Below are 12,721 nucleotides of genomic sequence, written 5' to 3'. Positions count from 1 at the left end.
AATAATCACACAACCCAAACAGATGTAAAGAAGGGAAGATTCTCACACACAGGTGTTGCAGCTGCCCACTTTGTCCAGTAGGTGTCGCTCAACTACTGCACCTGACGCATCAGGCTCCTCACCCTCTGGCCCGGATTGTCTGGGTTCGTAATTGCCACCGACCAATCACACGAGAGGTGGGCGGGTCTCTATTGTTACTACAGATACTCGAAGAAGTTTGCGCCGACCTGCCACTGCTGCACCTATGAGTCTTCACGTTAATGAATAGCCGCGGCCCGCGCGAGACAAAACGAGCCGATTATGCCGAGATAAAGAGCATCTTGACTCGCGCTCGGTCCGATATAATGGCACGCGATGGTTCACCCGCGGAGGATTTGCCGGACAAAGTGATGCCCAGCAGGGCAGCTCCATGCACGTGCAACAAGAAGTGCAGGAGCCGGAGCGGCAGCGTTGTCTTCCTGGGATTCTTCCTGCTGTCGCTGTCTCTGCACGCTGTCACCCTCGTCTGCTATTTGGACCTGCGGTCCGAGGTCAAAAGGGAAATTATCCACCAGAAGCGGGATTCAATATTGACACTTGCGGGGAGTGACCTGGCTGACCCGGCGGCGGTGGTCTCACCCGCACACCCGCGACTGGACTCCCGCATCAGCCGCGGCGCAGAGGGTCATGAGGTAAAACGTTTTTTTTATTTATTTTTGTAAGTTTACAAAAAATAAAGATAAAATAAAGAGCCACAGCAGCTCATTTGCAGGCGACATTGTTTTCATTCCTCACACGGAGGCTGTTCGTGTTCATTCACCTCCGTGCAGTCCTCCTGTTCCCGGATCACGGTGTCGGGTTCTGTGTCTGTGCTCTGTTATGGCTTGTTTCGGGGCAACTTATTTTACAGTAGCCTGTCACGAGGTTTTGCCAGCTCGGTTTCCAGACAAATATGTTTGAATCAGCGCTCCCGTTGCGTGATTCAGCCTTCTTGGACGAAGATGCACAGGAGGTATAAGCTTTAAAGTCTGTCACCTGGCCAAAGTCTCCTGTTCAGGTAAACACACCCAGGGAGGAAGTTGGAGAGGTATGGTGCCAATTGTGCCTTTTTATAAAACAAGGGGGGAAAAATCCCACAGTGATCAAATTTACTCCAGACATGGCTTTATCTTTCCCTAATCAAACCACATTTAACCCAATCCATCTTGTTTCCAGAGATCCCCAAACACACAGAGGTTGATGCTCAATACTTAGGCAGCCTGCCCAGTTGGATTCCCGGAGACTGGTCAGTCAATGTGCTGGAGCAGGTGGACGGAAAAATGAACTGGATCACCAGCAGGTGCAAAGCCCAAGGGGCTGATGTAAATCCATCAGGACTTAGATGGAGCAGTTGGTACTTGGAGCTGAGCCAGCCTCGCCTCACATGTGTTTTCCTTTCTGGCAGCGGGCTGATTGAATGTTCGTTGTGTTGTCTGTGGCTTTGGCAACAGCTGCCCCCCTCTCCATCCCCGCCACCACCACACAATCTCCTAATTGCATCAGTACAAAGGGCCCGCCCGTAGATCTCAACTTTGCATTGCTTGCTCAATTAGCTCACATGCCACCCGGTTGTATAACCTTTTTGTTTGTTTTTGTTGCAGAGACTATGATCCTCTGTGTGGGGGCAATTGGCTGGACAATTAGCTGTGCAGAAGCGTCAACTTGGAGGGCGGAGGCATTCATTTCTCTGTAGGAAAGACTATAGAGATCACTTGCCGGTATTGGAGTTTGCTCTGCAACATTTTCCTCTCAGTGGGAAGCTCAGCCCATTCATTTAGTCGTCAATGTGTCCGTTGCTCAGCTTATTTTAGTTTGGTTTACCCAGTTAAAGCCGAGCCAAATGGGCCCGGTATTCAACCCAGATGGTGACGCTTCATGAGGTGAAAGACTGTGGCTCAGCTGTAAATATTTAACAGCGCTGTGATGCTGTCCTTGCCAGATGTCTGCATTAAACAACTCTGATTACACATCCCACAGTTTACATAGTTGGAGAAACAGGAGCATGTGGCATTTGGACGCAGCGGCCGCACTTGTTAGTTTCTCGGGCATTTGCTTTGAAGAATGACTTTTTTTTGGAGAGCTCGAAACTGTTTGTTGGAGTTCATCAAAGCAACTTCAGCAGCATCCGTGCGATTTGATGCGATGTGCAGGTATACAGACAAGTGTAAAAGACATGGAAGGTCTTCAGAGAAGACCGAACAAACATACACACCGCATAGACATGCGATGCAGCAGACGTGGAGAGCATTATGCGCTTAGTCGTGGTAAACATATAGTACCAATGGGGAACCTCGGTTCGGATGGACTTACTCGGCTTTGTGGTTGAGTTTTATTTTGACAGAGACAAGTGTTCTTTGTGTAATAACTGCTTTGCACACCGAATGAAGTGTGTTTTTCATCTTCAACTGGTTCTGGTCAGTGTCGAACGTCGAACGTTTCTTTTGTTTCGTGGCTTCTTGAGTCAAACCGACTGGAAAGAACCTTTGATCAGTTAAGATTGTAGCATTGAGGGAAAACTGGGTTTGTTTTATCTGGAAAAGAAAAGAGTTTGAAGATGTTGATATCTTCTCTTAAGTGCTCATGGAAACAAGCAATGTTGTTTTTCTTTGTTTTAATGCTTAAATTTCATTATGAAAAGAAAACACCGCCCTGTGTTTATTCTGGCACCAAATGTATTTTGAATCTAGTAATATTGTAGTTTATTTTTTCGTCCAGGTTGAAGTTTGGTCCCATTTTGAATGCATTTCTATCCCGTCGACGTCATCTTGTACTTGTGTTACATCATTTTGTACTGAAATGATATCGATCCACCTCTGATGTGAAGACAGTGATCACGGCTATAACTCCCAGAGAGTGATCGAGGCGACTCAAGTGTCTGATCGGTGTTCAGAATCTGTCGGTGCACAGAGAGGGGTTACTGCTTGTAACTTTGGCTGCGGTGTGATCCGAGGCAAAGAAAGAAAGTAAGGCAGTAAAAAATGCTTGTCATACCATATTTGTAACAACATAACACAATTTGAGCCGATACATCTGTCAGCATGTCTATACATTTAAGTAAATAAATGGAAACAATATTGTTGAAAGGTTTATATCTCTTAAGAGATTTTCCTCGCAACAATATGCAATAAAAGGAGGAAACGTTTGGTGAGAACTTTGATGGAGAAATGCACTCATTCCTGACGTGCACTTCAAAGTAGCGTAACATTTCACACTCTTTCCAACCCGAGTGGTAGCTTCTAAATGAGAGCAGATAATGTTGCCGAGTATCATCTGGGACAAGACAAACGGTCCTCCCCTCAACAGTCACAGTTGGTATGCCCTTGAGCAAGGCAGTAAACCCCAGCTGTCCTGCAGATCTGTGAAGTTCCGAACAGTATAAAAAAAAAGCCCTTCCCAGGTGTGTGTAGCTCTTAGGTCTGAAGGGTGTGATGCGGGGCATTACTGACTAAAGAGAAAGTGTTGCTCACAGCCAGCCTGGCCCTCATTCACCTGCCCTAAGAGAGTGACACGTCGTCAAAGTCAACCCGTGGAATACTTAATTGTGTTATAGCTCTGATAGCGTTTTATTCTTCAGCCCAACATTTTTCTTATAACCATTATATGAAATAATTTTCTCCTCTGATGTATGCCTTCAAAGTCTCCCAGAGAACAGATGCTGAAACATCTGGAGCCTAGTTAGCTGCTATTAAAAAAAGTCAGTTTGATGGGACACAAACGGCGGCATTCAAGCTCTGGGGTGCCGCGGTGGGCTGTCACCCGCATCTACTTTAAATTGTGACCAGTGCAGGATTAGTTAAAACAAGCAGTATCCATAGGTACAGATGGGAGCGAGCCTCCGTATCAGGAATGAATCAGTATGCAGTGTCGGCGTCATGCAAAGCACAAGAGGAGGTTGAAACATCAGAGGTACGACGCCTCAAACCTTTCCATATAAGACTGAATTGTCTTGACAGACGGACGGCGTAGACGCCCAGTAAAGATCGAGTCCACAGTCACAAACATCCACCGAAATGATAAATACTCAAAGCATTCAGCGAGGACTCGCTTTGCCAGCGGTGTTGCAACAATCCGAGATGTGATTGGCTGCTGACAGGCGACATTTCCCTTAGGTTGTGTGCTCCACAGCTATTTTATTATTTTTTTTAGATCGCAATCTATGGATGCTGTTATTAAATCACCCAAGTTATGGTTTGAAACACATGGCCTTGCAGTCTGATATTGGCTGAGGAAAGAACACGCCTTTTTTTTTTCCTTTTTTTTTTCTAAATTGAAGAAGAAAACACGGCGTCTCAATTGTCAGCCGTCCGCATGCCGTTACAGTTAGTAATGCTTGTACAGCCGTGATGGGCACCCGAGTCTGCAGCATCTGGCACCCGCAGCCACCAGCCCAGAGTTTCACCTCCTCAACTGTGTGACTCCACGACCTCCACCGCAGTTTAGTCATTTAGACGCTGCTAGTCTGAGCTGTAGAGGCGTTGCTGCAACCAGCATGCTTTGGAAACGGTATTGGTCAAAGACAACTCTTGAGCTGTAGCCTTTTTATTTTCATAAACGAGCTTTAAAAATGTCTGAATGTCGGGGAATGTCTGTGGTATGAGTGCAGAAATGGGACGAGATACAAGCTGTCGTTATAGTAAATACTAATGGGGCAAAAAAAAAAAGAAGTCTGGTGATCGCTAAATTACACATCCCTGGGGTGACTGAATTGTAGTCATATCCTCACAGAGCAACGGGGAATCGCGTCGTTTGCGCGCAACAGCACACCCCGCGCTTTGAAGATTTGAAAGCCCTCTAATTAATAGCATTTTTCCCTTGTGCTGAAAAAGAATGGTTTACTCAATAGTTGGCACTTGGCATACATACCAACACGTTGTCATCCTGATTTACTGTAACCCTGCGTGCCTTTGAAGGGTATAGGCTGTAAATGGTGTAATGAAGTAAAATGAAGCGAACAAGGGCGCAGCACCATTTCTCATAGTCGTACAATTGAATAATGTCTAATTATTTTTTCAAAGATCACTTTGTTGCCTTCACGTGTAACAACAGACGCACCAGTTGTGGTAGTAGCCTAGCAGATTGCGTGTTTGTTTTTTGTCGTTCTGCCTGAGCTTAATCCCGGGCCAGAAATTGGCTGTTGAATCGTGTTTGGCTGTCAGAACAGACGAAAGTGTAATGCCATATGCCTGAACATACACCCAGAATCCTTTGAGAGGTAAAAGCCCCCTATATGCCAACAGCTGGAGAGGAGATGTGGAAGACACCTGTTCGCCAAATGAACGGCAAACGTCGCTGCTGGCGAGAAACATCTGTGTGTCGATGAACCGCTCCAACACGTACTCCTCCATCGGGCTGGAATTCCCGTGCTTATAAGGTCAGACACGGCTGGCAGCAGCGATGTAGACTTTAGCTACTTTGAGCTTGCCCAACACAGCCAGCGGGGGCGGGGGGGGGGGTCCCCACATCTGAGACGAGGTAGAGAAGAAACTCGAAACATAACTTTCCCTGTCTGTCTTCTTATGGTCTTTCAGTGGCTCTGCTTGAAAACCACACAAAGAGGCACTGGGAGTTCACGCCGCTTTGCCGGAGAAGGAGATTTCTCGCCGTTGGGGGGGGGGGGGGGGGGGGGTTTGGGGTAAACATAACCGCTATGTTTATTTGAGCGTCGCAGCTGGAAACATGGAGGATGTCGTCTGGTACCCAACTGGGATTTGGCCCCCATGAACAAAAAGAGAGGTCAAAGTGTCTGTCAGTAAGCTTGTCTGAGTCGGTCCCAGCAGTGAGAATGAATGAAACATCATTTTTTTATTATCTCGTGAGCCATGCTAAGGGGCTGCACGTGTCGGTGCTTTGGAGATGTCAGTTATCCGAACTCCGAGCAGTCCGGCACAATTATTGGTCGTCTGGTCGTCTGTCCTCAGCCGTCGAGAGCCCGCGAGCCTCACACTCTGCCCATTATTCACGCTGACACTCCAAAGTGTGACCGAAAGCGATCGCGGGGCTCGACGAAAGGAAGGCTTTGGGTGGTCTCTGTTGTGTTTCCAATGTCGAGTTTCTTTGTCTATCGGATTTTGGGAATCCTCCAACGATGTGCTCACAAACTGGCTGTTCAAACAGAAAGCCACTTTGAAACAAAACTGCGTTTTTAAAACTCCTCGGCACGAACCATTTTTGTTGGCGGGGGACCGGGCCCCGTCTCCAGCGTGCTACAGTCAGGTCAGCGCGTCCTACGGAGTTCATGTGAATGTAGGTCGACCAGAACCAGTCGCATGAGAACACAGGCATGCGGTTTGTCCCGCCACTCACTCGCCCATGGGAACACCCCACCGCTGTAGCATAGCTTTTCATGTTTTTAGGCATGAGCTCAGACCAGCCTCATCAGATCCTTTTCTTTGACTTTTTTTTGCTTATATTCATCTTACCTCTGAATAGGGCTGGGGACCAGGTGCCACATGAATGGGTACTGCTCTCAGATTAACCACAATCCCCATCCCTTTGTATAAAAAGGTGAGTTTTAGAGCAGTCGTGTCGGGGTGACCGTCTCAAACGGCAGAAACGCAGACAAAAGTGACTTGGGTTACAGGATGTGTTACAGCCCCCAATGGGACAGACAATGACTTGGCCACAAATGAATGTGCTTGCTGATGGTGTCCCGCATCTTTTCAAATGCCCCAAGTTGTGTCTGTGCAAACATTATCGCCCAAGAATAGAAAAGGCCACTTGTAACTTGGGTTTCGCTCTCAAATACTTGTATCACTCATTCCTTTTGTTTGCATCACGGGATTAATATAAGGTGGCATCCATGTACTGAGGAGCGTCTCGGTGTATATAGCAAGTGGCCCTCTTGAGTTTCCTGCCATATGAATTTTCCATACTCAATATTGTTCTTTTGTTTTTTTTTCGCCAGGAGAAGTTACTACACAGATATAGTGAATTCCATGCCACAGAGGATAACAGGGGCATAACTCAGCGGGCGAAAAGAAGTCCTGGCAGGCAGTCAGAAACAGGTATGTTTGTTCATCATAATTTACTGATGCTTGTCTTGTCCTTCCACCTTGATACAGAAGACGTGTCCTGACCCTTTTATTGTCTCCCCGCTCACCCCTCTGTATTCGTTAGGCTCAAACTCCAAACTCAGTTCCCTTCATGACAAAAAGCACAATTGCTTGGCCATTGCTTTCGGGTGCACCTGCATCAGTCTATTCATTGGATATGTAATTGGCGAAGGCCTCGTCGCCTGTTGAGCAATCGTTTCTGTAAGTCTTGTTTGTTTGGAGGAGATCAGGTACAGTGTAAATAACTTATGGTAGTCTTAAAGTTAATACATTTTATTTTATTTGCATTGCTTTGTGCTTACTTAACAAAGCAGCTCCACCGCGTAATGTTGCAGAGTTTATAGAGCAAGGGATTAAATGGGATTGATTATTACTTGGAAAGCCAACAAGGACAACATGGAGTTTGGGAGGGTTTCACCAATTTGAAACAGACAGCGAAAACCCGCGTTGATTTCCCCCGTCTCGAAATATTATCAGGTCTCCGAAATATCCTTTGTCTGTCAAATAAGCAGAACTAGAACTTCAGCATCCAGCTGTGCTCTCAGTCAAGTCTGAACCTCTCGAAAATTAGACAAAACAAAATCACTTCACAGTACATGTATTCATTTTAAGGAACCAGGTGGCCGTTTCTCAAAGAGGTTATCATCCGAGGCTTTGCTGGCTTTCATTAATTCCACCAAATTGATTTATCGTAATCAATGGCTCCGCAGAAAGCCATATGTTCAATATGTCTGAATTAGCTTTTGTAGTTTGTTCTACAAAATGTGAGCGATGCAAATAAAAAAAGCCACGCCTTTGAAGTTTCATGTCTGAGTGGAACAAGTGCAGCATGATCACAAGGCATTCCAACGTCTGTGGCGTGACACTGAATACTTGGGGGGGGAGTTTAGTGATTGTGTTTGAATTAGAAGAAAAAACTCACCTTTGAGACTTTCTACATAAATCAGTAAAGTCCCGAGCCTCTAAACACTAATCATTCCCAGGTCTCTCCTCTGCTCTCAGCACACAGACAAAAGCTTTTGTAATCTCAGCCTTAGCTGTGTGTGTGTGTGTGTGTGTGTGTGTGTGTGTGTGTGTGTGTGTGTGTGTGTGTGTGTGTGTGTGTGCGCGCGTTCTGGGCACTCCTAACGGGCACCAGATCCCAGATAGGGCTGCTCGTTAAGAGAAATCTATGCGGATGCATCCAGTCATTTAGCCAGAGGAGAAACACTGGCCATATGTTTGAGGGGGACTCAAACTGTGATGTTTTAAGGTTAAATGGCCTTTGTAGTTGTAATGACATGGTAAACACAAGAGCAGCGAGACGGCTTTTTGAAAAGGATTCTTCAGCTGCACACGGAGCATAAACACGGACACACGCACACCAAGTGCATTTTGTCTTTCAAGCGCTGACATGGATGCCCCACCAAAATCCATCCATGCACGCACACACACACACACACACACACACATGGTTGTAAAGCATACACACACACACGTACGCACACTTTCATCTGCATTCGCCATCTGGGCTTAATTCAAAGAAAAGGATTTTGGCAGGATAAAGTATCTCTCTAATGATCTTCTCCAGTTCCACTGCCTGTGAATGCTTAAGGCACTTGTTCATACAGAGGAGGTGAAACCACACTTACAAATTACGGTACTACACTCGAAGATACCACAGACTGACATACCTCCACTCCAGTGTTCAGTGCCGAAAACCTCTGAATCTGTTATTTTAGCCGGTTTAGGATACCTGCATGGAATGAGCTGGATGCTCCAGATGTTATCTGAGATGATAATTGTTCAGGAGAGCATTTCAAGCTTAATCACACTGTTTGTGTTTCTCACAGAATCGACTGGAAGGGAAAGAAGGAAAGAAAAGAGAAAAGGTAATGAATAATTCCGACTAAGTTTCAGTGATCTTGGTCATTGATTGGACTGCTACCTGCTGCCTACTTTCTGCAAGTATCTTTGAGATGTCATCCAAAATACAACACCCAGGTTGAATTAAAGCGATTCTATATTTTATTCTCTATGTCAGGCACATTATTCCTGCCTCTATCCTTTTAAATAAAATAATTTACATTCTGATTATAGATTTGTGATGTCGAGCTATATGAATAAAATTGACCCGACTGTCAAAAGATGTTTCAGTTTGCCAGTTTTTTTAGTTTGCCAACCATTTTGCTTTCTCTCTTTACAGGGAAAAAACGGTCTGTGCCGGGGCCCCCTGGTCCCCCTGGTCTCCCCGGCCCACAGGGACCGCCGGGCATCCCCGGAATCCCCGGTATTCCAGGAAGCAACGCTGTGGGGCCCGCAGGACCTCCTGGACCCCCCGGGCCACAGGGACCTCCGGGCACTCAAGGTCCAGCAGGTATGAAAACCGAAAATAGAAATGACGCGATAAAGCGCTGAGATAGCCAATAGTCAAGCCAGAGGACTGGAGAACACCCACGAGTTGGGAGATCTGTTCTTAGATTACGGTTATTTTCCCACTTGTAGACCCGTTCCCACACTAGAAGGGGGCTCAAGTTGTCAAAATCGATGAACTCACTGCCCCCACTGTGAGAGTTTCTGATGCAGGATGTCAAACACGGTGTGGGAGAGCAGTGATCGTTCTTTAAACTATGTCAGTGTTTGTTTTTGTTTTTGTTTTAATCATCATCTCCTTTGTTTCCCAGCGGTGTTGAAGGCCAGAAATTGATCATGTCTCTCTCCCTTATTGTTGCAGGGGTTCCCGATAAGACCAAAACAAAAGAATTCCAGGTAGAGCAAATTCAATTTTTACCCCACACACACAATCCCTGATGAAACGGCTGTTCTCTTGTTTTAATGTGTGTCATGTATTACTCACCAGAGATCTTATTTTCTCTTTTGTGTTTCAGCCTGCAGTGGTTCATTTGCAAGGACAGGAGACGACCATCCAAGTGCGAGAAGGTGGGCCTTCTGTCTATTCTCTCTCTTGTAGTTGCACCGCTTGTCTTTGACACAAAGTGACGAACACGTCAAAGAACTGGGTCTGCAACTGTTCTACTATACACAGACTTCCACCAGAATAAATGTCTAACATTTGATGGTTTAGAATGTTGCTACCAATATTTACTTTAAGATTATGTACGATTTTAGTTACCGGTACCCTAAAGTAATCTTATAGCTATTACATAGGGGTGTAACAATACGCGTATTCGTATTGAACCGTTCGGTACGAGGCTCACGGTTCGGTACGCATGACGAACCGAACAATACGTTTGAATTAACAAAAAATGTTTTGTTTTTTTACTTTATTGATGAAGAGCCACGTTCACTCAGGTTTAGTTCCATCATTGTTCATACTAAAATGATGATGGAGAAGATGTAAGTAACAATACTACATAACATTAAGGAGCAGTTTTAGTTTTTTATGCTTATGTGTTGCTAAGAAGACACCCTAGAAGATGAGTCACTCAGGTATAGTTCCATCATTGTTCAAAGTCAAAGAATAACTTTATGATGTTAGTTGTAATGAATAAATATATTTTAAAATAAAGTACATTTCTCTGGCATTTATAGTTTTCTACTGTACCGAACCGTGGCTCCACTGTATCGTACCGAACCGTGAATTTTGTGAACCGTTACACCCCTAGTATTACTCGATTAGTTTAGCAGGCTTGTATTATAAATTAGACGCGTTAACTCGGGTGAAGAGCTGAACCCTCGCATGTTAGCAGATTAAAGTCATCTTGCATCACTTTGTGAGTCTAAAAGGAGTGTAAGCATCATTAGAAGGTTTATATATTCTGTCAGCACTGAGCTCTGGTTGAAGTTAAACACTGCTGAAAGCTGTTTATGTTGACTGTTTGCCTCTTGTCTGTTTGCTGTCACATGCTTAGATCTTTCTGAAGGCATCCTTCGAAACTGGAAGATGGTGTCCATCCATCACCGCGTGTTTAAAATGCACTCTCGCTCTGGAGAGCTGGAGGTGCTGCTGGACGGTGTCTACTTCATCTATAGTCAGGTAGAAGTGAGTACGGTCCTTGACGTAACTCTTGTAATTTACAGTTCAGAGTCAAAGGAACTGGCCGTTTCTCTGTAGCTAAGCTTAAAAACCTGTTCGCTTTGCTTATGTTGGAGTTATCGGATGAGAAATATTTCTTTTCACTCTCCCTAAGTGACCGTCGATAACTCAAAGCCTTGTTTGCTACTCTGATATTCCAGCTGTTCGAGCTTTAAATAAGCTCTTAAATCTCGTGTTGGATTTGTTTTGACTACCCCTCTCAGTCTTCTGTGAATTTGATGTCTCCGCCAGGTGTACTACCTCAACTTCACCGACATTGCCAGCTATGAGGTGATGGTGGACTCCACCCCGTTCCTCCGCTGCACCTGCAGCATCGAGACGGGCCAGCGCAAGTTCAACACCTGCTACACGGCTGGGGTTAGCCTGCTCCGCGCCGGCCAGAGGATCTCCATACGCATAGTGTATGAGGACACACTCATCAGCATGACCAACCACACCACCTTCCTGGGAAGTGTCAGACTTGGAGAGGCTCCATCTGCTGGACAGAACTGATAACTACACAACCACCTGGCCTCTACATGGAATGCCCCCGTCTTGCCCCCTGTTCAGAGGAAACATAAATCCTCCCGAGTTGTTAACATCGAGGAGGCCCCTGGGTAACTTTTTTGCCCACTTTCACAGTTCTGTATTAAAAAGGACAATATAGACTGTTACACTTCCCCCTCACATTGGTTCTGTGCAACGAGATCAGCCTTGATGAGCCTCGCCAAACAAAAGTTTCTATTTATAGTCGCCACGTTGTGTCAACACAGACGGCATCTCTCTTTATAACCAGGAAGGACACTGCGCTGACATGTACTTAATATTTACATATTGCCAAGTGCTGTTGAATGATAATCTTGTATCTCCAAAAACACCAGCTATTCACAATGTTGTAGTTGCAGTTTGTATACTTGGCCATTTAAATTAATTTAATTATATTAACAGTTATAAGTAAGTGGTTAAACATAAAGCACCAGATGCCCCGAGGTTATTAAGTTCAAAGCAAGTGTAAAGGTATCTATGCAAAGCTGAGAGACTCATTCAAACTGGAGTTATAAGGTATTCACAGAGCAACAGCACGATATATTTTGCACACATTTGCACTACAGCATCCCCGCAGAATATCAGTGATATGTTTTGTTCGTGCTATTGTTTAGGTACCGTATGAATGAATGCATGTGGAAAAATGATAGTTGTTTATACGTCTCTGTACATATTGTATATAAAAAGGGATATACTTTTGTAAATGAGTTGATTGATGGATTAAAATGTTTCATTTTCTGTCTAAATACATTTGTCTGTCTCGTGTTTGTGTAGCGGTTGGTATTGATTTAAAAGGCTAAAACTTCTCTCCCATGTTGGACTCTGCTGGCACGAGATTTGACGAGAACGAATGATGCTCTTTGAGGCCTTTGGCTTTATTCAGATGTCTCTTTTACTTTGTAAGTTTCACAATACACTTCAAATTTGGCTGTAATCTTCATACTATCTAAATGAGTTCCATCTTGAGAGGCAGAGAGAGAGATAGTTCCTCATTTAGAAACTCATTGTGAAACTGAACATTTGGGTTTCCGGGGTGAACTGATGTGTGACCTCACCCGTTTGAGTAACTTGAGGACATCCAGTCTGTCTC

General features: G+C 45.0%; 1 protein-coding gene across 2 annotated transcripts; it reads left to right on the top strand.

The window, feature by feature from the left end:
- Positions 1–344: 344 nt before the first annotated feature.
- Positions 345–12,257, top strand: eda (ectodysplasin A; the record flags this gene model as incomplete). 2 transcript variants are annotated; one of them, XM_079269382.1, is made up of 8 exons in its annotated part: positions 345–671; positions 6,923–7,022; positions 8,903–8,941; positions 9,256–9,426; positions 9,784–9,818; positions 9,938–9,989; positions 10,922–11,046; positions 11,338–12,257. In XM_079269382.1, the coding sequence occupies 8 exons, from the start codon at positions 345–347 to the stop codon at positions 11,596–11,598; spliced, it is 1,110 nt and encodes a 369-aa protein (XP_079125508.1). In that variant the 3' UTR covers positions 11,599–12,257. The 2 variants fall into 2 exon arrangements, with proteins under 2 accessions (XP_079125508.1, XP_079125507.1); XM_079269381.1 differs by having other exon boundaries at positions 10,922–11,052.
- Positions 12,258–12,721: the final 464 nt, after the last annotated feature.

This window comes from Melanostigma gelatinosum, assembly GCF_949748355.1.
Source record: "Melanostigma gelatinosum genome assembly, chromosome: 5".
Classification (NCBI taxonomy): Eukaryota; Metazoa; Chordata; class Actinopteri; order Perciformes; family Zoarcidae; genus Melanostigma; species Melanostigma gelatinosum.
Note: the sequence above shows the minus strand (reverse complement) of the source record. Positions and strands in the feature narration are given on the sequence as shown.